The sequence below is a fragment of the Cuculus canorus genome, chromosome 2 (genome assembly GCF_017976375.1).
Source record: "Cuculus canorus isolate bCucCan1 chromosome 2, bCucCan1.pri, whole genome shotgun sequence".
Classification (NCBI taxonomy): Eukaryota; Metazoa; Chordata; class Aves; order Cuculiformes; family Cuculidae; genus Cuculus; species Cuculus canorus.
This window is the reverse complement of record NC_071402.1, coordinates 8,429,037-8,454,550: the sequence shown is the minus strand read 5'-3', so window position 1 is coordinate 8,454,550 and position 25,514 is coordinate 8,429,037. Positions and strand designations below refer to the sequence as shown.

The window sequence follows — 25,514 nt, the reverse complement described above, 5'->3', positions numbered from 1 at the left end:
ATATTTTGTGGCCTGTGGAAAGGGAAACAAAGATGTCTAACAAAGATAGTGGAAGGATTAATGACTAACAGGCAAGGAAATGTATTGAGAGACTGATCAAATTTCAGATTCAGAAGCATTCTTGAAGGTTAATATAGCACAGTCATCTTTATTGTAGAATCATAGAATAGTTTGTGTTGCAAGAAACTCTGTAAAGGTCATCTGTTCCAACTGCTCTGGTATGAGTAAGGACATCTTCAACTAGATCAGGTTGTGCAGAGCTCCATCCAACCTAACCCTGAAGGTTTCCAGGGATGGGGCATCTACCACCTCTCTGGGCAAACATTCATGTTTCACCACTTTAACTATAGAAAATTTCTTCGTTATATCAAGTCTGAATCTACCCTCTTTTTGTTTAAAATCATTACCCCTTGTCCTATTGCTACAGACCTTGCTAAGAAGTCTTTCTCAGTCTTTCTTGTGGGCCTGCTTTATGTACTGAAAGGGTGCAATAAGGTCTCCCTGGAGTCCTCTCTTCCCCAGTTCTGTGAAGGACCTTGCACTTGGCCTTCTTGAATGTCATGATGTTCACGTGGGTCCACTTCACAGAACCACAAGATGGTTAGAGTTGGAAGGGAGTTATGCTAATCATCCAGTCCAACCCCTATCCTAAAGCAGGTTCACCTAGGGAAAGTTGCGGAAGAAGGCATTCAGGCAGGTTTTGAATATCCAGAGGAAGAGATTGCACAACCTCTCTGGGCCGCCTTTTGCAGTGCTCTGTCACTCTCAAGGTAAAGATGTTTCTCCTCATGTTGAGGTGGAACTTCCAGTGTTCCAGTTGATGCCCATTGTCCAGGTCCCTCTGGATGGTATCCTGTCTGTCAGGTGTCAACCACAGTACTCCGCTTGGTGTCATCAGTGAACTTGCTAAGGATGCACTTGATCCCGCTGTCTGTCACTGACGAAGATATTAAACAGTACTGGTCCCAATACAGACCCCTGAGGGACACCACTCATCACTGATCTCGGTCTGGACATTGAGCCATTGACTGCTGCCTTCTGGATGTGACTATGTAGTCCATTCCTGATCCACTGAACAATCCACCTGTCAAATCCATATCTCTCCAATTTAGAATGGTGTTGCGAGGCATGGTGTTAAAGGCCTTATAGAAGTCTAGACAGCATCTGTAGCTCTTCTTTTTGCACTGATGTAGTCACTCCATCAAAGAAGGCCACTAGGTTGGTCAGGCAGGACTTGCCCGTGGTGAAGCCATGGTGGCTGTCTCAAATCGCGTCCCTGTCTTCCATGTGCCTTAGTATAGCTTCTAGGAAGATAAGTTCCATGATTTTCTCAGGCACAAAGGTGAGTCTGACAGGTTGGTAGTTCCCAGGGTCCTCCATTCTACCCTTTTCAAAATCAGTAAGATGTTTCTCTTTTTCCAGTCATCAATTACTTCACCTGACTGCCCTGACTTTTCCAATACTATGGACAGCCATGGCAGCTACATCAGACAGTTCACTTAGGGCTCTGAGATACATCTCGTCAGGTCCCAGAAACTTATGTATGTTCAGGTTCCTCAGGTGGTCACGAACCTGATCTTCTATTACAGTGAGAGGGATTTTGTTGTCCCAGTCCCCATCATGTGGTTTATCAACTTGAGAGTTGTTGGAAGAGAGGTTGCCAGTGAAGACTGAGGCAAAGGACTTAAGTACCTTATTGTCTGTTGTTTCCAGTTTGCCAGCCTTGCTTATTGTGGCAGGTATGCTTTCTTTGACCTTCCCTTTCTGACACACATGTAACAGCCCTTATTATTCTTTGCATCACTTGTCAAGTTCAACTCCGGTTGTGCCTTGCCCTTCCTGGCCCCATTCATATAGAACCAGGAAGTGTCCCTATACTCTTCCCAGATTAAAATAAAAATTATTTCCAGTAGTTGTGCTTGTAATGAAACAATTAATTGTGTATGCAAACCGAAGTTGTGGATCAAAGCTCTTTCATAGTTACTTGAGAAAATGTGCAGTAATTTTAATTAAAATAGGTGGAAATTTGTAATTTAATCACTAATGATACAGAAAGTTTTAAGTTTTATTTTTCCAAAATTTCAGTTAAAATGGAAGAATACCTGATTTTGGGAGAGGAGCTCTTAATTGGCTTAAAGGCTGGGATGTCACCTGAAATCTACATGCCAAATAATTTTTCCTGTAATTTGAAAAGAAAGGCTATTTTATGTGTTTTTTATAAAAAAGAGAAATAGACTGTAGGGAGTATGCAAAGATAAGGAGAGTTGATGACACCTGAAATCTGGCCTACAGAATGGTGTCCTTGGTCAAAGAAGGAAGCAGTAAAACACTTGGAGAGACTGAGAGCCATGATGAATTTGATTTAATGGTAAGTTATCTCTGTGAATGTGATTGAACAGAGCTGAGATATCTTGATTTGAATGAAATAATAAGAATGGATCTGAACATTAGCAGATACACAAGGGTTTTTGAGCTTATAGGTGAGACAGTTGTAGAAGAAAAAGTACAGAGAAAGGGCCTTGAGCTTTATCAGAGGGTTGAGAAGCAGATCATTAAATCATGTAATGGTTTGGGTTGGAAGAGACCTTAAAGATCATCCTGTTCTGAGTCCTCTTCCATGGGCAGGAACGTCTCCCACTAGATAAGGCTGCTCAAGGCCCCAGATGGATACCCCTCAGAAGTAGTTGATTAGTAGAGGGAAGGCCCAGGAAAATGGGTTCCAAAAGGAAAAATGTCATTGGATGAGAAAAAGTAAATACAATATGGAATATTTGGAGAATCTCAACAAATCTCAACAAATCTAGCTGAAAAGTCATTAAATGCCTACTTGGGAGTGCTTTCTAATATGCTGTGGATATTTGCACACTGCTGAATTTCCTGAGAACAGAGAAGACTTTAGCACATTCACTAAAATAACAGTAGTATTGGGTTATGTTCAAGTATGAGTGAAGTGTTTACTTAAAAAGTAAAATAACCACTTCAGCCTTAAATGTCTGGAGAAATACATGAATTATAATGGAGTGAAATGGAAAACAAAAGTAGGCAAGATGATTCAGGATAGGGAGGTATTGAAGGATTAGCTAAAGCATAGATTGAAGATGAGAACTAAAAGGTGTGGAGACTAAACTGCTGTAGGGCATCAGTCTTGCCCCTAATGGATAGACGTGTCTGCATAGACATGAGTAGAGATGACTTACAGGAGTTATCAAGTGATGTGGTGGTAGGTGTCAAAGTCAACAAGAAAGACTTCAATGAATGCCTATGTAGGAAAAGGAAGACTAGGGAAGATGTGATCCTACTGCTGAATGGTGCAGGGTCCCCTGTTTCAAGGGCATGGAAGAGACTGAAGTATCTCATGTTTTTTCTGACTCAGTCTTTACTAGTAAGAAGGGCCTTCTGAAATTCAAGGACACGAAGATGAGGGGGAAAGCATGCCCTTGGTCGAACTGGATCAAGTTAAGAGAATAGCTGAGTGAACTAGACATGTATATGTAAATGGGCTTTGATGGGATGCACCCATGAATGCTGAGGGAGCTGGTGGGTGCCGTTGTGAAGCCACTCTCTTTGAACAGTTGTAGAGATTAGGAGAGGCACCTGAGGACTGGAGAAAAGTAGACTTTACTCCTACCTTCGCAAGTGGCAGGGAGGGCTTACCTCGATCCCTGGGAAGGAGGTAAGGCAACTAATCCTGGCAACAACTTCCCAGCCCATATATGACAAGGTCATCAGGAGTAGTAAACATGAATTCACAGAGAGGAGGTCATGCTTGAGCAATATGATAGCTTTCTATGAAGCAGCTGGTACGTAACGGGAGAGCAGTGGATGACTGCTGTGACTTCAGGAAGGCTGTCTTCTGTGAGGTCTTTCACTAGTGAAACTGTTGATGTATGGGCTGGAGGAAGAGACGGGTAGTTAGAAACTTATCTGAATGGCTAGGCCCAGAGGGTGGTGATCACTAGTATGAAGTCTAACTGGAGAGCAATAACAAGCAGTGTATGTCAGGGTCAAAACTACTCAACATCTTTAATAATGATTTAGATGATGGGGCACAGTGTACCCTCCACAAATGTGCAGGTGACACTGAACTGGAAGTAGTGGGTAATATGCCAGAGGATCACGCTGAAGGATGTTTTTTAGATTTTCTACAAGTGATTTAAATTTTCTGACCTGCTTTTCTGGCTACTTTACTTTTTATTGGCATTTGTCGTTTAAGACTAGAGATGAGTTCAGCTTTTCAAGCAATACTACTTTAAATACCTCTCTTATCCTGGTGTTCTAGCAGTACGGAGCTCCTTTTCTCCTTCCTCAAGTTTTGTTTTTTCTGACAACTGTGTATTTGCCCTGACCTCCTATGGGATTTCTCTGAATGCCTTCCCTTATTGTGTATATGCCGTTTATTCTTTTAAAATGTGACTTACGTAGCTGCCCTTTTTTTTTTTTAAATAAGCAATACCGGAACTAATCTGTTGTTTTTGCTAAGGTAGGCAAAGGCTCCTGTGCAAGTTGTTCCTCAATATTTTGAGTGGATTTCTGTCATTCTTCATGTCAGTCAAACTGCTTTACATCCATTTAACTTAATGAAATAACAATTTTCATTTTCTAAAAATTTGCTCTTAGCATTATACCCTGATATGACTCAAATCTGTATGGTGGTAATTGAGCTTTCCTGTTACTGGGTTTCCTATCTCTGCACCTTTCTAGTCTCTTCCAGTCTGGTGCAGTAACCATCTGACTGGTTTAATACAGAGCTGTATATCTCAGATTGTTTATTCTTCCTACAGTAGCCCTTCAAAAAAGCGTGTAAATGGTTTCCTAATATAGGAGAAATTTTATTTCCCACTCATCTCCCCTCCAATCCTATTAACTGTTTTTTGAAATGCAGAAAAGACCTTCTCATCATGTGGCTCTGGTGTTCTGATTACTTTCCTAGAATAAATCTGTGCTGGCTCTAAAAACTGTATTTTTTTTCCCCCTTCCTCAAATGTTTTTCCATGTTTTTCAGCATATCCCACTTCCTGCTGCTTTCACTTGCACCCTGTCTGAAGGATGCCATGAAGGTTATGGCTAGTGATTCTTGAGTCTCTTTACTGCTTTTTTTTTTTTCACTTGGTATTGACTATTGTCTATGCCAATAGGTTCATTTCCCTTTCTTTGGCTTCACTTGGAAAGTGTCACATTTGCTATTTCTTTATATTACTTCAGCAGGCTGTGTCTGGGAACTTCACTGCTCAGCCCTGCCCCCACTACAATGAAGTCAAATAAGCAGCTGGTACCCTGTCCTGAGGAGGCATTCTACAGATTAGCCAAAACCAAGTAATAAGCACAGTTTTAAATCACTTACTCTCTAGGCTTGTTTAAAGTACTTTGTGACTGTGTTTTGATTGGTAATTAGAAATAATACATTCTATCCTGCTTGTATAAAGTATTTATATTTTTGCATTCTTCCTTTACCGATGCAGTTTTTCAAATACTAATTATTTGTGATAAAATGATAGTATCTTTTCTCTAAGTTTACTAATGAGAAATTATGGCTTATTTGAAATGGGATAGGAAGTCTTAAGGCCAAATCTGGATCTTAAGATATAATATTATTTAAATTAACTTCTACTGAAATCAGGACAGAGTATTTTCACTCAGTTACTACTCCTGAGATAAATGATGTGATGGCTTGATAGGTAGAAAAGTAGTGTAGAGCTTGTGCTTGTTTGTTTTCTTCTATGTATCTGTTACAGTACGTAATAAGGGTGTGACTTCCTGGGAACAAGTTTATATGCCTAAAGAGCAGTCACTTAAACTCAATTATAGTCCACAGGGTGAGATGATCTCCTTTAAAAAGGAGATGTCTGTTAGCAAGGTTTTAAACATCCTGTTTATAATTTCTCCCAGATTGTACCTCTGAGTCTCTCCCTTTACTATAGGGAGGCGGGGGGATTGCCACCTCTAAATCAAATTGTTCTGGTTTAAGTCTCACTTTTCATCCATATGTTCAGTGTTCAAAGTAATGGAATGCAAGTTAATGCTTATTGTTCTTTCAGAACTTTAAAAAATATACTGTTATTTTTTTTAAAATACCTCTACAACATCAGGTTATATCCTATAATTACCCTACACATTAATTTCATATTTGAATGTTTCCTGCCATAGCTGGGAATTGTTTAATATGAGAAGAGAACGTAATATTTCTGACCCACTCAATCTCTTATATGCAGTGTGATCTTTGGATTGCATTTAGAGGTTTATACAGGATCAGAAGGAAGCTGCAACTGAATCCTCTGTGCAGGGTTTGAGTACGATATAGCCTGACAGCTTCAAATTGACCTGTTATTCTGTGACCGATTTCGCATACAGTGAGTCAAATTCTAGTGAACCTGACTGATAGCAAATTGGTTTGGGTGTCACATGTATGTGAGAGTGGCTCAAGCTAGTGATAAGTTCATCACTGAATCACCTGTCTAGTTACTATCATCTGGATTTATTGCACAATGTGTGTAATTGGGTTGAAGCATACAGAAAAATAACAAACTATAAACCTCTTAAGCTTTTTTGGGCTGTAGCAAAGCAAAATTTTCATGATATGGGGGAGGGAGCTTCTGAAAGAGAGGCCAAGTGTGTAGTATTTAATGATAAGTGATCCATATGTTCACAGGGGCCGTGGAGGTGTGCCTCCACCACCATCAGGAGTACCACGAGGGGCACCAGCGCCAAGAGGAGTGCCTCCAAGTAGAGGACCAGTCAGTCGTAGCCGTGGACTTCTAGCACCCAGGGCGAGAGGAGTACCTCCACCTGCAGGCTACCGGCCCCTGCCACCACCTCCAGCCCAGGAGACATACGGTGAATATGTAAGTTGAGCTGTTGACATACCGTTTGTGAAGTGATGTGGTCATCACCTTTTCAGATTTGAACTGTTTCATATTGACAAAACTTTAAGTTATATGTATTACCGTAAAGACGTTTACAGTGTATTTGGCAAAAGTTGTGCCTTTTAAACATTTTGTATTGGGTCTCTTTACGAAAATATGAAAAAATCACATTGTCAGATTTTTAATTCTCAGCTAAAACTGGGAATAGTACTCTCTTCTTCTTCCTAAACCTATTTTTATGACCGTAACTGTTCAACAATTAGACAATTCAAATATTTTTGTGAATTTAGAATTCATCCCGAAACTTTAACAATGTACAGTATATTGCAATAAGCCATATATATTTATCTTGGGTTTATTGTATTAAAAATTAAAAAACATATCAAAATACTTTGTTGTATGTAACTGAAAATTACGGATAGTTGTGAATTGTTAGGATAAATTTAATTTAAATTGAACTTACAGAACAGTGAGGAAAAGAAAAGCTTATTAAATGAAAACTATTGTCATAAGAATGGATTTAGTTTTACAGAAAAATAACATTTTCAAGGACAATGCTTTCAGTGTTTTCTGTATCTTAGTTCTTAGTGTGCTCTCTTTACAACCAAGTCTGTCTGGCCTTTATCTCGGTTCAGAGTAGTGAAAAAGGAATTCCTGAGATCAGTTTTGATATGTAACCATTTCTTGTTTTTGTCTCAGCCTTTCTTCCACCTGTCTGCTCTGTCTTTCCTTTCACCTTGCCCTCCCAAAAACCCTTTAGATCAAATCTCAGCTGTTGTCCTTTTGATCAGAAACCTAATTTTCTATATAACTCTTTAAACTTCTTCCTGCATAAATCTGTGTGCCTTAGCTGTATCTTTTACAGTCAAGGAAACATGGTAGGGGTTGTGACTAGTATCTGTCCTTTCCCGACTCATTGCCATCTCTACTATTAAGTACTGGTTTGCTAACCTGAATATTTGGGCAGGGTGGGGAGTCACTGTTTGAGAAGTGCCTGTAGGATGAGAACATCGGTGAGATTGTGGGTATCGTAAGACCTTATTTAAGCAGCATATAGTTTCAGACCCTTGGAGACTCGAATATCCAGAGAGGTTACAGAGCAGCCTTTAGAACTTTTCCACTGAGGGCTGGAAAGTCTGTGAGTATTCATGAACCTTTTCCTTCCCTTAGGCTAACAAGCCTCTGTTTTGTACTCTTTATGATAATGTGAAACTATGCATGTTCAGAAGGAAGCGAACTACATTCTGCATGGGGAGCTTCTTTCCCTCTAACTCCCTAAATATCTCAAAGATGGTGCCGGGCCTTCACTATGTGAAGTCTTTGCCCTTTGACTGTTTAAGTATGCCTCGTGACAGAAAGCAAGGCTGTCATTGGGTCGCAAGCAGCATCAATTTTTGTTCCCTTGCTTTGATATTTTTTTTCTGTAGTCCTTGAGAAGAATTAAACCAATGAATCTCTGACCTATGAGGTACAAGATCAACAAAACTTAAGTGATCACTGCTGTCCCATGCTTGAAGCCCATAAGGACATTGTCCGGAACTTACCTGTTACAGAAACCTCTCCACCATCTGCCAGCTTTCTGGGTTTTTTTTAAAGCTGACTCTGGATGCTTGGTGTGGCCTCATCTGTTGAAATCACGCAAGATATTGGGCCAGCAGCAGTATCTGCGCTTTTTTCCCAGTTCAGTATAACTAGTTTTCCCACTCCACTGCTGTCAGTCTTACTTCTGTCTGTCTTACCCTCGGGACCGCGTTCCTCCTGGGACCTAACCATATTGTTAGTGCCATGATGGTTTCAAAGCCACTGAATGACAGTTCCTTATCATTTTCTGTGAACGTTGTCTTTTTAATAGCTATAGCATCACCTTAGATGATAACAAAAATCCAGGCCTCTCTGGCCAGCCAGTTTTATAATCACAGTTCTAACCTCACTGCTGAGTTTGTGATAAGCTTTCTCTGAAGGTTGACATACCTCCCATTTTTAGGTCTTCAACCTCTCAGGTCAAGAGGAGGCCTAGTTTGATGTGTGAAGCATGTCCAAGTTTATTTTTAATAGTTGGGTAAGGAAAATAATAACTACATAACTGATAGTTATTGAATGACTTGCAGATAGTTTCAGTGACATCATTCTGTAAATTACATGAGGGTTTTTCCTACTCATTGAACAAAACTATGCAGTAGGTGAAATTATTTTCCCGTGGTTTTGACGGTTTATTCTGTTAAGATAGGAAATATAAATAATAGAAATATAATCATAGAATGGTTTTGATTGGAAGGAACCATGAAATGTCATTTAGTCCAACACTCCTGCAGTGAGCAGGGACATCTTCAAGTAGAATCAGGTTGCTCAGAGCCCTTCTGACCTGACCTTGAGTGCTTTCAGGGATGGGGCATCTACTACTTTGCTGGGCAACCTGTTCCAGTGCTTCACCACCCTCAGAAGAAAAAAAAAAAAAATCTTCCCAGTATCTAGTCTAAACTTCTCTTAGTTTAAAACCATTATCCATTGTCATATTGCTACAGACCCTGCTAAAAAGTTTCTCCCTCTTTATTATAAGCCCCCTTTAGGTACTGAAGGGCCACAATCAGATCTCCTCAGGATCTTTTCCAAGCTGAACAACCACAACTCACTCAGCCTCTCTTCATAGAAGGGATGTTGCAGGCCTTTGATCATTATAGTGGCCCTTCCCTGGACCCGCTCAACAAGTCTGTGTCTTTGCTGTGGTGAGGGCTCCAGATCTGGGCACTGTATTCCAGGTGCAGTCTCACCAAAGCAGAGTAGAGGGGCAGAACCACCTCCCCCGACCTGCTGGCAATGCCTTTTTTTGATGCAGCCCAGGATACAGTTGGCCTTCTGTGCTGTGAGCGCACATTGACGGCTCATGTCCAGCTTCTTGTCCACCTGGACCCTCAGGTCCTTCTAAGCAGGGCTGCTCTCAACCTCTTCATCCCCCAACCTTTCTCAAAGTTGAAAGTTCACCTACAATGTGCATATGAAATATTTTCTTTACAAATTATTTGAGTTTAAACTGCTGATCCAAGCTGGCCATTTTCAGTCTTGGTACTGAATGAGCATGAGTCGTCATCTTGATTCTGACACTGCTCCCTGCTGTTGTATATAGAAAACCAGAATTGTCTGGATAGTAACTTGGTTTAAATGTTACTGCCTGTATTCATTAGCAACTCTTCCATTTTTTTAAGGTGCATGAAAGGCAATCCACTCGTACTTCTCTAATTCCAGGAATACCTTATTTGTTCTGGTTGAATATGCACTAGGCTACTTCTAGATTAAAACAGATGAAAATCTACAAAATGAGAGCTTACAGTCTGTGCATGTTTGCTGGTAATGGCCTTAATGTGAACACTCAGGCTTTCGATGGTAGTAGTTACCCATATTTGTTCTGATGCCCAGCCTTCCCTGTTGATTAAATGACGGGGAGATGTTATTTCTCTGTAACAATATGGCTGTTCCTTCCCTTTGCAATTCTAATTCACCAAAAATAATTTCTTCATTGCAGTGTACTGATGTTGTCTCTTGTTCTTTCTGCTTCATGTTAGACCCTGCACACATATTTTTTGAATGCGATAGTCTTTATCTAAAAGGAGACAATTTCTCCGATATTCTGAGATAAAGTACTGGTGTAAACATTAATTTCAGAGAATGATGAGGAAAAGAAACAACAACCTTTTAGTTGTAGTGATAATAGCCTTAATTTTTTCCCTTGGATGGATTTCCTTAGTTGAGGAGAGCTGGAAAATTGATTTCTTATTGATTTCATGATCTTTTTTTTTTCTCCAACACTGCAAATGGCCTTTTTGTTAAAATGAACTCTTTGCCTCTCCTTTCTTCCTGCTTCTCTGTCTGGTTCTCTTTGAAACATTGTTAATTTCCCCTAAAGAGAACCCAAACACTAGTCTGTCATTGTCAGTGCCAGCAGATGATAATTTAATGCCACGATTTCCTTTTCCCCCGGAACATGGATAAGTTTAAAGTACTTAATTATTAGAAAGAAACATTGAGGAACAAGGCTTAGCACGATTGATGATGTTTTGGGTAGTGCAGAGGTATTGCTTTCATGGTTTTTATCATCTTTTGACCGGTGATAATAACTTACTATTTAGTACATTCGTAGGGTGCATATTTACATGTTGCCTTTGGTTCTGCTAATGAAAAATTTCTGTGCTTTGCACTGAGCAATTGCTGTCACAGGTGCAGTTCTCCAGGATTTATATCAGCTGTGGCACTACCATTGAGACAACTGCAGGCAGAAGCTTTCTTGAAGAGGGAATATAGTATGATGCCGCCTTAGTAAAGGAGTTGACTAATCAATTTGAGATTTTACAAAGTAATTTCATAATCTTTTCAGAAGATCTGTTGTGTAATTTTAGCTCTTCTGTTATTTTGGGGGGAAGATTCTTAACATTGGAATTAGCAGAAGGCAGGACTATCATTCTTGATTTTTTTTTTTCCTGGTTGATATTTTTCAAATGCTGCTGGAAAATGCCTGTGGTTTAAGAGGACTTCAGCATTTTTCAGTTCATTTTTCTTCTACATTGTTGTAAGTACAAACTGCACAGCACACTTCCTGCCTTTTCATCAGATCAAATTTGATGAGAGTTTCCTAGGTTATCCTGTAAAGTAAGATAATGAAAAACAGAAACAAAATGCTTCCATTCAAATGGGATAAAAATATTATCTTATTGGGGCTTTTGTTTTTTTTTTAGTGGGAGAATCATAGAATGGTTTGGGTTGGAAGTGACCTTAAAGATTATCCAGTTCCACCTCTCCTGCCATGGGTAGGGATACCTTCCACCAGACCAGGTTACTCAAAGCCTCATCCAACCTGGCCTTGAGCACCCACCTCCAGGAGTGGGGCATCCACTAGTTTGCTGGGCAACCTGTGCCAGTGCCTCACTGCCCTCACAGTAAAAAATTTCTTCCTAATATCTAATCTAAATATAGCTTCACCAGTAAACTCTCTGATTACAGAGTACCTTTAGGAAGAGCTATTTATAGACTTACATAATTGGAGTAGAGGGGAAGTCCATTATATTTCACTTGGTAGGTAGTAGGAACACAAATGCTGTCATCTGTTTGAAGAATAATGGCTTTAAATACAAAAATGAATGCTTATATAAATATATACCTACTTATATAAAATACCTGAAACCTGCTGAAGTATCAGCAGGAAAAATGCAATTAAAATACTCTTATGGAAGTCTAATTCTTCCTGTATTATATGGAAAGAAACTTGTATAGCAGTGCTTATCAGTGACTCTTTAATGTACTTTATTACTGAATATCTGTCTATATTTAAGTTCTGTTCATTTTCATTATATATGTGTAAAAATGATAGATATTTTCATTTAAGTTAGCATGAAGCTTTATAGTACTGAAATATGCTAGATGGCCAAGGATATTTCACCAAGATACTAAATGAAGTTAAAGAAAACACTTATTGAAGCCACATGATGTCTGTTTCAGAAAAACACTCAAGTAGTGTGAATTTAATCTAAAAGAAAACATTCTGCCTTGGCCAACCTTACTTATAACCTCCTGAAAAAGAAAGTTTTCAAATACAGTGTTTTCTCAAGTGATGCAGTGTCAGACCTAATTTAGAAAATGCTCTGAAACAAGCTGTAGTTGCCCCTGCCTAATTGCTATTTCAAGGGAATAATTCACAATAGAAGTGGTAAAACTTTCCTAACATGTTAAGAGGTTAATTTTGTTGTTCTGCATTCATTTGTTGTCACTGCTGGGTGAACATGGTTTTGAAGTTTGGGAGCCCCTCCTAGGAATGGCTGATTCACAGTTAAGAGATTCTATGTGAGGAGACCAAATGTCATGTAAATGTTCTGGAACAGAGCAAATAACTTGGTTCAGACAGCTTCTGCTGTTGATCAATATCTGTATTGTTAACAGATGTTTGTGTATTGCATCAATAAGTAATAAAGTGCTTGTTCATAATAGCTGCCAGGAGGCAATGGTTTTAAGGGGTTAGTGTGTGGCTTATCAGGAAAAATCCATATTGAATAGGCAAAGAAAATGCAAAGACTCTATTTTAATTTTTAGTTTCAGGACAGTGAATTACTCAAAAGAAAACAATGCACTTCCTCTTCAAGTGGGACTATTTATCCATGGATAAATAGTCTTCTCAACAGACAAATGGAAGAATCCTTATTTCTTCTTCCAGACCTATGAATAGGCTGTCAGTCATCCATGTCCTGCAATTATTTATAAACACTCTTCTACTAATTACTTCTGAGAAACAGTCTTGTTCGCTGATCTAGCATTGGTGAAACAATATTGATGTGCAGATTATCTGGTTTTCCATATAAACAATTTCAGATGGCTTGAAAAATGCTAAAAACTCTTCTAGCAAATTTGTTTTCCTGACAGTTGTTTTGAGGATGTCACTGGCTTCTGCTATAGAAAGCTTTACTTATAGTGTCTAGAAAGCTGCCAGTCATTGGAGGTGTTTTTCTGCTAGAGTTAGATGTTCCATCATTTGTCATGCCTACATAACTGATAACTGCTATTCAGTTTTGTTTTCTGTAGTCATTGAAAGATTCTTAGAGGTTCCTTTCCCTGGGGAAGAGTTGGCTCTTTCATGAGACTTTACGCATTGCCAGGGTTTGATACACACTTATTCAGAAAACACTACGTATAAGATGGTGCCTGATTTTCATAGTGGGGTCCCTATATCATCAAAGCATCTTCTCATTAGGTCATTCTCATCAGCCAAAACTGGACAGGATACCCTTAAATATCCATTGAGGGTTTTGGTGTGTTCAAATAGCATTTGGATATTACGATTTCCTAGGAATCAGTGAAAAAGAAGTAGCGCTGTTTCTGCTTTTCATGTATTTAGATCAGTTAGGTTTACTGTTAGATGAAACAATAAATTGGTAGTAGGCTCTTTGGATTTCTGTAGTTCATCCTTCTCTGGGAAAGCACAGCATCATTGTCACTTGTTTTTATCTTATTTTTGTCTGGCTTGTTGCTGGACTTACTGGTTTGTTCAACTTGGTATTTAAATCCAGTGCTATTTTGGGAAGAGTATTACTACAGTATGTACTTAAATAGTATACACTATAAATTATGTGAAAGGAGTAAGAAATCCTTGCTTTTATTTTCTTAATGGATGCTAAACTCCCAGAAGTTGAAGAGTATACAGAGGGTATTCAAAGAAGTAAGATCACATTCTTACTAGTCTTATCTCTAGGGAATTCATTCCCTATCCCTAGTCTACGTAAAATATTGAATTTATTGTCCAGAAATAAGTCAGCTATCTAAGTTGGTTCATAATATTTATTCAAATGTTTTGATTCTTGAGATGCTTTCCAGAGCTTTCTTGAAGATCAGTAGTTCACTCATCTCAAAGTCAAGTACATGGAGCACTTGTACTGTCTCTGCACAAGACAATATTAGCTAAAGGAAACTTTTTAGGAAGGACGTTGCCAATAGTTCAAAATACCTTAAAATAATTATAATTTTTGTGTATGGCCTCCTAAATGGAAGTAGTCTCTAATATCAGTAAGATTTTGCCACTTTGTAGTGTGTGTACGTCATAAATGTATTTCAGGAGATAATTGTCTTTCATATTAAAAACTAAATTACTATTTTCCCAGAGTATGCTTACAGTTAATATTACCTTTCTTATATCATTTCAGGAGTACGATGATGGTTATGGAACTGCTTATGATGAACAAAGCTATGATTCGTATGATAACAGCTATAGCACTCAAGCACAAAGGTAAGTCTCCACATCTGCTGTAACTACATTTGAAATATTCTAGTTGGAAAGTTAGTTTTATTAAAGATTTTTAATATCATCTTGAACAGCAAAAGCGTTGTAAGAGGCTTATTAGAAATAACCCCCAGTGTTATTTGTCTCCAGTATTACATAAAAGTCAAGTAACCAAATGGTTGAAAAGAAACAGAAATAAGAACTTCAAACAGAGTTTTAGTAATGCCAAATCATAAATTGTAACATTTTCAATAGTTCATGTAATTCAGGAAAACCTAGAATAGAATGCTTTGGGTTGGAAGAGACCTTAAAGATAGTCTGGTTCCAAACTTGCTGCCATGGGTGGCCTTGAACAGCTTCAGGGGTGGCATCCACAACTTCTCTGAAGAACCTGTTCTTGTGACTCACAAACATCACAGTAAAAAATTTCTTCCTCAGCTCTAAATTTCCCTTCTTTCAGCTTAAAACCGTTACCCCTCGTCCTATCCTTGCACTCCCTGATAAAGAGCCCCTCCCTAGCTTTCCTGCAGGCCCTCTTTAAGTACTGGAAGGCTGCTAGAAGTTTTCCCTGGAGTCTTCTCTTCACAGAAATTTTCTATTTGCTTTCATTCTGGTGGGGAGGTGGGGAACAACTTTATAAAAGGCACTAAATAGTCTTAAACAGAGCTGATTGAATTTTCTAACTTCTTACAGGCATTATATTCTTGTACTTTGCCTTTATTTGGCTGTGGAAAAAGTACACCCTTTAGTTTTACTCTTTTGTGAAATTGTCTGTGACAAATTTGAATTTCTTACCATTTGTGTTCCTTCCCCTGCTTCATTCCTACAGCATTTTTAAACACTTCCGATTTATTTTTGTAAAATTTTGCCTTCTTCAATGGAGCCATTATTAGAGGACTTTATGAATTACAAGGAATACTAATGTCTTCCAATGATGGGAAAAATGCTATGAAGTACAAATTATTAAGTAACAGTTTGAAGATAATGGCAAAATTATCACATGACTTGGTGTTTAGCAGCTTGTCTGATTGTTGCCACTGTTAGGTACTAGCAATGTACACATCTGGGAAAGGCACCTTATGTGCACCTTTCCCTGAGTTGTAATTTATTCTTTCTTTTAGACCATGGTTTCCTAGTTGAATCGGTAGTAGATTTTGTAATGTCATTGAGAATTTCTTGAAATTTCTATGGCAATAAACTTCAAATGGTTGAAACAATGTTGAGAAAAGGTGGAATAAAATAAATACTCCAGTTCTGCATTACTGCTTTGGTTATTTGGGGTTACTAGACCTTCAATCCATACCCTCTGGGAAGATGATCATGGTAGGAAAGGAAGATAACAGGTGGGCATTTTGGTTAGACTGTTATACCTTCTGCTAAATATTTAAGACTTTTTTTGGTGTTCCCTTATACAAAATAGTACAGAACTGTTCACAGTGAAGTTGAGAACAAAGCTGTTTACACTCCACATGTGCTTTGCTGTAGTGTTGACACACCTGACTTAAAATTTGTTCTATAAATGGACATTTCCTTGTGCCCAACAACATCTGAAAAAGCTTATTGAAAGTTCAGGTGTCATTGTTGAGAACTAACAGAATGAAAATGCCTTTGTCTGACACTTGGCTCCTTACAGATTCTTTTTAAGCTACTGAAAGCTGGTAAAAATGACTTCAGAAACCAGCAGTCTAGGACCTTCGAAATATGAAGCTCTGTAGTACATTACATTTAGAGGACAGCTGCTGGTAATAGATTTTTCTTTTTCCCCCTAAAAGAAATTAACCAAAATAGTCCTCAGCTTTTATGTTGGTAATTCTGTTCTGGTTTGCTGCTTCTAGTATTGGTAGATGGGTTTATTGCGCACAAACATTTGGAATTCATTACAAAGTAATTTGCCTGAGCCAAAACTAAACATTACTTGGTTTTGATATTTTTTCCATATTAAGAATGTTTTCTCTAAGATTTTTCTCCTTTGAACTAAAAGTAGCAAAAAGCAAATCTCCCAAGAAATGAAATTGCTTTTGTAAAGGACTGATATGTAAGAATATTTATAGTACTCTTTGATATATATTCACATACTTAGCCCAGAATGGAAGGAGATACTTTGTAAAATTATTGTTCTTTCTACTTTTCCTGTAATTTCACAATACATATGTTAAATGTTGTTGAATTCATTATCTTCTGAATGATTACTTCACACCCCTCCACCCCGATTTTAAATGCTGTATGGTAAAAGGAAACAAGAAATGATTCACTTGTATGTTTCTCACAGGGTTTCACTCATTTTCTGGCTTGGCAAAAGGATTTTTAGGACTCTATTGGCAGGCAAAAAGTAATGACTATAACCAGCCATCTGAGCTACCTGGAACAGCATTCCTATCTTTAATCTGAATGTCAAATAGTAGCCCATATTGCAAGACGTCATTTTGTGACCACTAAGAGATACTTATCCTATTTAGGTACACTACAGTGTCCCTACTGTGAAGGAAATTGGGGAAAAGTGTATTGCTTTCCTAGTTCGGCCTTATCATTCTTGATATTCTGCCCTCATAGAACATGGCAAGAAAATACATTTGTGTATAGAGGGCATTCATGTGTTCAAAACTAATCATTTAGTGACTAGCAGTTTTAAATAACTTTTCTTCTTTCCATTTGTAAACTAGAAGTCGTAATCTTAAGCAGTAGTATTACTGATGTGCCTTCTGATATTAATTTCTGTAGAATATTGTGATATTCATGATTCTGTGTATAAAGAGGAAATTTGAAATGGCTAGCAAACTGAAATGATGAGTTTGCTCATTGAGTGGCATGCAGTAAGTTTTTCAGTATATGAACCCTCTTCCTGTACCTCATCAAACTTGGTTAATGTTCACAAGTGTGCATTGTGCGTACACTCTTCATGTGTGAGATACAGTGGAGACAGTTGAAGTACTCGTTTTATTTTTAAAGCTTTTGTTTACATTAGTGATTCCTCTGTTAAAGATGGGTATTCTCCAAATTTGACCACTGAGTACAACGCAGCATGATTCTCCTTTCTTTTTAATTTTGTTTCCAGTGTATTTCCCAGAAATTGCTAGATCTGAGAGACTAGGATGGGTGATATGTTCAGATACAAAGAATAACATATTGTGTATTTCTATGTGCATTAAGGTAGCTGAGAATTTGCATGCCTCTGCACACAATAGATACACAGAATGGTTTTAAAGGAACCTCTAAAGGTCATATAATCCAATCCTCCTGCTATGGGCAGAGACATCTTCAACTAGATCAGGCTACTTGGAGCCCTGTCCAGCCTGATCTTAAGTGTTTCCAGGGATGGTGCTTCTGCCACCTCTTTGAACAACCTGTTTGTGGTTCTTGTATAACCTAACTGCTCGCTTCTACCAAATCACATGTGTTTAGAAGTTTAATGGCATTTTATTTGACATTGTGAAGCACAATCAAGGGTATGGTCTCAAACAATCTGACACTTTAGTTAAAAGCTGTCACAGCGCTAATAAGAGAGAGAAGCATCAGTGTTCTCCAAGTTCTTGTCCATCTTAATGCCCTGTAATCCTATAAAAATGAGATTTCCTTTAAAATGTTTTCTTATCAACAGTTGTTGGTGCAACCAAGCCCCAATAGCGCTTCAGAATGTCTTTTAACAGAATTATGTTTATGGTTAGAAAGACTTAAACAACATCCCTTGGAGCTGTACTGAGCTTGACTAGATAACTGATTTTTAGTAGAGATGATGAGTCAATTTTTTTTGGTTTTTACAGAGTATTGTTAGATGATATTTTTAGCAGGATAAACTGGAATAGTTAATCAACTAGGCTATTCAGTACTGTTATAAAAAAGAAAGCAATCTGAAATTATTTTAACAAAATATTTCTCAATTCCCTGAAAATTGAAGGCTAGCAAATACTGAAGGCAGTTGAGATAGTTTTACCTTAATTAGGGCATAAGGAACTCTGCAAAAGCTGTGATGGTTTATGGTTGATACTCAGGGCCTTGTGAAGAAGAGCAGCAAAACTAGTCGGAATGTTACTGTCATGCAGGGCAGGTTTCACATTATGCAAACAGTAATTCCTTCGTAAACATTGTTCTATAAACCTATGTAGTAAATTAACGTGTGCAGCTGTGTGCTAAAAAACCCTTGAATGGGAGTTAGAATTGTTGGACCATCATGCTCATGCTGATTTTTTTTCTGATGTTGCATGCATGTAGATTTGTCAGCTCCCCTCACCAGTGCATGCACAGCCTAGCTGACTCTTAAAGGAATTCCCCAAATCTGTCTTCTATAACTGTAATCCTTTACTTGGATTTATTGCAGAAAATACTGGGCATTTTAGTGGCCTGATGTTAATGCTAGATGAATTTTATTATGAAAATTCAAGAGAGTACTGTGGAGGAAGCTGAAGCATTTAGTTTGGTCTTCATTTAAATTTGTAGATTGGTTTAGACGTTTTCAGCATGAATAAAAATTCTATTTATTTTACATCTCTGAAATATGTTTCAAATTGAGCAAAAGTACTTTTGTCCCTTAGTGGCTCCATACATGATCTGCACAAGTGTTTGTTGAGACAATAATAGGGCAAAGGGAAATGGATGCTAATAAATCAATTGGCGCTGTCAGTTCGCTGTTTAATGTTCTCTAGAATACATAAGATTTATCACTCAGGAATTGTAGAATAATGGTAGTGTATGGAAACAAAGTCCACCAGGGAGATGTACTACATCATTCGGATTTAGCGCTGCCATCTGCTTAATAGCATTGAGATGACTACAGAGGTACTTATGATCAACCATTCATAGCAGTGACAGATGCTGCAGAGAGTTAACATGCCAGAGAACGAGGTTTGTTACTAAAATTCAGATTATGTGACAAGGTTCCTGAGAAAGGGGCTGGGTTTGATACCTCTCCAACAGAATTAAAGGTTTACTGTGTGCTATTAAGTTTACTGTCAAGAGAGAATGGCTAACAGTTACTACAGTAACTGGAAATGTTCAAGGTCAAGTTGGACAGGGCTTTGAGCAACCTGATCTGGTTGAAGGTGTCCCTGCTCAGTGCAGGGGAGTTGGACTAGGTGAGCTTTAAGGTCCCTTCCAACCCAAACTGTTCTGTTGTTTAATGAATAAAAAGTGGAGAACCTCGTCTGTCTGCTTTATGGCACTCAGAAGTTTCAAATAACTTCTTTAGGCTTGTCTGTTAGTGTTTAAAACTGGATACTTTTCTGAAAAAAAAAAAGAAAAATCATCTTTTATCTAACTTACAGGTTCTATACCTGCAACAGGTATCAGCAGTCTAAACTATTAAAGGAATAGTTTGTATAACTAATCTGCCTGTTTATGAGGGGCAAAAATAAGTCGTTTGTATAGTAACGTAGTAATTTTATGTTTAATTAAGGTTTGTGATGTAAAAGCTGCCTTAGATGTTCAGTCTTGGTGATCTCACCTTCACTACGCTGCAGGAGAAATTAAATACTGATGTAGGAGGGGAAATATTAGGTCTTAAGGTAATTGTAAAAAACTGTAGACTATACCAGCAATGTTTTCTAATTTCGGCCCTTATGCGCTAAATTTCTCTTGGTAACAACTGTTATATAGTTAAAGTATTGTTTCTTAGTTGTTCTTCTTGTATATCTAAGGATAATTACTGCCATGTCCAATTACACCAAGATGTAATATCTTCGAATACCTGTAAGTGGCCTGTAAACCTTGGGGCCATCCAGTCAAACTAATCTGAATAGAAGGAACTCACATTTCTTTTTAGTTATCCCTGTGTTTGTTCAGTGCCTCTAGTTCACTTTCTTGGTTAATGTGTTGGAAAGTGCATCCTGCGAGTTTACTTTTAAGCATTTCTCTACAAGTATAAAAAGAACTGTCCATGTAGTAATTCCTAAGCATGTTTTAAACTCAGTGTTATAATTGCCATGTGTTGAGGCCTTATTTGTTTCCACAGTGACTGATTCAAACGAAATTTTCTTCAAAGTGGGGAATTCTATGCACAAAGACCCTGTAGTCTGAAATATTGGAGGAGTTTGTTTCATAGCCTGTGGTAGTTACTTAATAGCTAAGTAACTGGATATCGAGTTAAAAGAGGACTAAAAATAAAACCACCTTGAAAAATCCAGCACTGGCCATTGTTCAACTGGTGTGTAAATTACACTACACAACTTTTTTCAGTGAAATTCTTCAAATCTCTAAATCCCTGATTTTCTGCCACTCCGCATACTTTAGTTTTGAAGGAAGGTGATTCCTGGTATGTAGTTCTTGGCAAGACCTTCTCTGTTTTCCACTAGGAACTCAAATTTTCAAGTGTATTCTGAAACTGTGCTTACTGGTCATACAAAAGGATGATAACGTTGTTGTTTATAAAAGGAGGATTTTTGTAAAGAGCTGAGTGTATGGGTTTGAAATTGGCTTATAGAGGTGTTGCTATTGGTATTTGAAAGTTAATTGCTAACATTTTGTTTGTGATGCTCAATGTTCTAAATTTACATTGTTAAGTTTGTCAGTGATCATGCATTTCCAGGCTGTATAAATATGCATAATATGCAAAACAGTGTCTGTTACTGTAGCTTTTCAAGATGTAATTCTCTGGATTTTAGTGCTAGTGGCTGTCTCTATTTCATGCTCTGAGTTATAAATCAATTTAATCCACAGCAGTTTGATTTCTGGGGATAGTGTAAATGGCTAGCATTTTGCAGTTGCTGTTGCTTATGAACACCTGGTATGTACGGGCTTATTAGAGGTTATAATTCTGCACAAATAAAGCCTCAAAACCATTATCATAAACAAGCGACCGTATCTTTTAGGTGAAAAACCCTGCCATGTGTTTTCCTGCTAAAGTTTTATGCTCATATTATTGGAAGAGTGTTTTATGCAGTTCTTCAGATCTAGTTCTTCAGATTTAGATTTTCCTTTTTTACCTGCTAAAATGTGATAGGATGAAATATTCAGAAGCGCCTCCACAGCACAGATAGTTTTATTTGTGAGTCTAGCATACACTCTTGATTTTTTTTAAGAAAAATGATTTTACTGAAATCTAGTCTGAAACTTCAGTAAACAGAAATACGACTAAGGCAATTCAAGTGTAATGATGAGAACTTCTTGCCACAAGTACACTCATAAAATTGAAAGGATGTTTAGTATCCTTGTCATGTTGGCATTAGTCACATTACTTCATTATTTTAGAGATGTTAGGTTTATTTTTAATTTGTACTAATTATACTTAGTAAAAAGCTTTCTAGATTGAAGAAATAATATTGGGTTTTTTTCCATGGCTTTGTTATTGAACTATGACTATGACTCAATGTTTAGAAAACAACGAAAATGCATTTAAAAATAGATTTAGAGACCTGATGGAGAAAACTTAGAGGTGCTATAGTAATAGAAAAAGTAATAACGTGGAATTTTAAATATTTGAAGAATCAAAAAAAGGAATTATTTTCTAAAATTAGGTTATTCATTTTGTGTGATTGGTTTAATTTTACTTAAGCAATTTGTACAGCATCTTAAACTGGCTGCTTGAATTACTGCAATATGTTTATAAGAAGATGAGTATTTGGTAGGACTTAGGATTTTTTTCTAGACTGATTACACAGGTGGAAAAATGGATAGGTCAAATAAGATTTTTTAAGTCCTTAATTGAAAGTTAGTTGTTAATGGTGAATTTTTTTAACTAGTAAATGCTATATTGTAGTTACTAATGGTAACTTGAGTTATAATTAGTCATAATTTAAGAATATCTTAATTATATAAGGGCTTCAATTTACTTACAGTATGTTTTCAATAAAAAAAGCTACTTGAAGCTTGGATGGTGGAGGCAGCAAAGAGGAAGGAACTTATCCAGTTGCTAGGCCTCAGCAGGACGCTGCAACAGAGCTGGTAAATGTATTTGCAGACAGAATTTGGATAATCAGGCTTCCAAATCGTACAAATTGAAGGTAGTATTCATTTAAAAATAACCTTTCAAATATGTGGTAAATTTTCAAGTGGTTTCATTAAGAGATACTACGATAAGAAAGCGAGATTACATAGTGTCTGTGTCTAGAGAAAGGACATCAGAAAGTCATAGAATCATAGAATGACCTGAGTTGGAAGGGACCCACAAGGATCATCTAGTCCAACTCCTATCCCTGCATAGGACAACCCCAACATTCACACCATGAGTGTAAGGGTGTTGTCCAAATGATTCTTGAATTTTGTCAGGGTTGAGGCCATGACTGCTTCCCTGGGGAGCCCGTTCCAGTGCTGCACCACTCTCTATGTGAAGATCCTTTTTCTAATATCCAACCTAAGCCTCCCTTGGGACATATTCTTGCCATTCCCTTGAATCCTGTCATTGGTCACCAGAGAGGAGGGATCAGTGACTGCTGCTCCTCCTTCCCTTGTGAGGAAGCAGTGAACTCAAGGAGGGTGTCCCCTCTGTCTCCTCCAGGCTGACCAAGTGACTTCAGCTGCTCCTCATACAGCTTCCACTCTAAAGCCTTCACCAACTTTGTGGCCTTCTCTGGGCACTCTCCAGTAGCTTGATAGCCTTTTTATACTGTGGCACCCAAAACTGTGTGCACTACTCAAGGTAGGGACAGAGAAGAACATATATGAGGAAGATTTATTTTCCCCAGTGTTGGAGAAGGAATGTCACTGGACAATCAGTTTCTTGGAATCTAGTTTCTATTAGCTCAATGTGAGAGGCATGATAAATCAGGCTTCATTGGTTCAGAACGCATTTCTGTCACAGAACATATTTTTGTAGATTAATGTGACACTGTTTTGCTGGTACATAGCCAGCTTACTAAGTTTACTAGCAGTAACTGAAGATTGTAAGTTTTCTCTTCAACAGTCCTGTAGTATTTATTTTGCTTTCGAAGGAAGGTGTGTCTTGCCTCTTTCCTTTGAGGCAGTGCCTATTTAATTGGGCAAGTTCAGAAAAGAGAGGTAGTTGCAGAAAAGCTGTAAATTGGTCTTATTTGTTTGTCCTGCCTGTATTTTATTTTAGGAGAAATGCTTGGAGCTCTAAATTGTACTTTTAAGCACAATTTTGGCATCATTCAGTTGACAGATGATGAGAAACACAGTTCAGAAATCATCAAAGTTTAAGGTTTATTGTGATGTTGTTTGTCAGGTGCAGTGTGCTTGGAACATACATGTTGATAAAAAGTAGTCAAGTCCAGTAGTAGAGTAGTAGAAGCCCAGGAGACACATCTTAGTAAGCAAGTTCTTTGAGTTATCTTTACCACAAAAGTTAGCGGTGTGAGCAGTGTGCCTTGTTGTACCCAGAGAGGCAAGGTTTGAACCTTACCTGCGTAAGGTGCATTAGAGAAGCTCTGGAAAGATCTCAAGCATGGTAATACATTGCTTTTAAGATCAGTTCAGTGCTTGTGGTTATGCAGCCCTGTAAAGTTAAGTAGGAGTTAAATATAATCTCTTTAAACAGATTGGTTGATGATATTTTTATTATTTTTAATTATAATCTTATGAATTTGGGATGGAATGATATTTTTTCTATCAAATGTTCTTTAATTTCAATTGAGTAAAGGTATCAGATTTATAGGAAACTGATGAAACTTGTCCTACTCCTTCAATAAATTAGACAAGAAGGTATGATGCATATCTCATTAATTAGTATTTCTGCTGACAGAATGGTGACATACTGTCTGTGCAGTTTTTGTGGATGATGATGTATAAGAGGCAGTGTTGTCTCGTACTCCATTCCGTGACATGTAACATCGTAGAATGGTTTGAGTTGGGATTCAAAGATTATCCACTTCTAACCCCCCCGCCGTGGACAGGGGCATCTTCCACTCAGTCAGGTTGCCCAAAGTCCCATCCACCCTGGCCTTGAATGCTTCCAGGGACTGGACAACCTGTTTCAGTGCCTCGCCACCTCATAGTCATAGATTTTTTTTCCCTTTAGCTAATCTTCCTTGTTTCCTTTAGCTAATTCTTCCCTGTTTCAGTTTAAAGCCACTATCCCTTGTTCTACCACTTCATACCCTTGTAAAAAGTCCCTCTTCAGGTTCCCTATAGGCCCTCTTTAGGCACTAAAGTCTAGAATAAAGTCTCCCTGGAGCCTTCTCTTCTCCAGGCTGAACAACACCAATTGTCTCAGCCTGCCCTCGTAGGAGAGGTGCTCCAACCTGATGATCATCTTCATAGCCCTCTTCTGCATCTGCTCCACCATATCCATTGCTTTCCTCTGCTGAGGGTTCCAGAGCTGGACACAGTAATCCAGGTGGGGTCTCACAAAGTATGCAGCGTTCTGCTAGAAATATGTAGATGGATGTAGCTCTGTGCCTGGTAGGTAGCACCAGAATGAAGATGCCTCTGAGGGCATTTCACTGTACTACAGAAGTGAAATTTATTAGAATTTCTGCCATAAAAAGTAATTCCTAAAAAGTGATACCTAAGGGAATCCTTGAGGGGGCACTGGTCATCTTTTATGATTGTAAGTAATAGATTTGCTAATTGTATTATCCACATGAGAGTAAAATGGGGTATAATTGAAGAAAGATTGCATAATTTTTCTATATTTTATAAAGCTTTCACATACAGATCTCAGTTTGAGATCATTCTGGTTTACAGACAATCTGAGATGCAGGAATAAGTATCTAGTAAAGGAACTTCTGCTAAGAAGTGGCACAAGTGGGCATTAAATATAAATCAATCTGCAAGAAAAGATGTGGATCTCCTCTTGATATCCTGGTTCTATGCTCTCCTGGTGTTAGCTGGGTTAAAGAATATGGCGTTATAGTGGTTCATGGAAGCATTAACAGTTACTCAACTCAATGTTCAAGACAGTTATGGAATTATAGAATCATGGAATGGTTTGGGTTGGAAGGGACCTTAAAGATCAGCCAGTTCCACTCCCCCTCCCGTGGGCAGGGACACTTCCCACCAGACTAGGCTTCTCAAGGCCC

General features: G+C 38.1%; 1 protein-coding gene across 4 annotated transcripts in view; it reads left to right on the top strand.

Moving 5' to 3' along the window:
- KHDRBS3 (KH RNA binding domain containing, signal transduction associated 3) overlaps positions 1–25,514 on the top strand; it is a 91,892-nt gene that overhangs the window by 54,720 nt on the left and 11,658 nt on the right. For 2 of the 4 annotated variants that reach the window (XR_008448517.1, XM_054058748.1), the window contains exons 6-8: positions 5,203–5,313; positions 6,647–6,839; positions 14,534–14,616. Coding sequence is in view for 3 of the 4 variants with exons in the window: in XM_054058748.1 (XP_053914723.1) it covers positions 5,203–5,313; positions 6,647–6,839; positions 14,534–14,616 (387 nt within the window). In the remaining variant the exon portion in view is untranslated. The remainder of the gene's footprint in view (positions 1–5,202; positions 5,314–6,646; positions 6,840–14,533; positions 14,617–25,514) is intronic. The other 2 variants (XM_054058749.1, XM_009560028.2) reach the window with 2 other exon arrangements.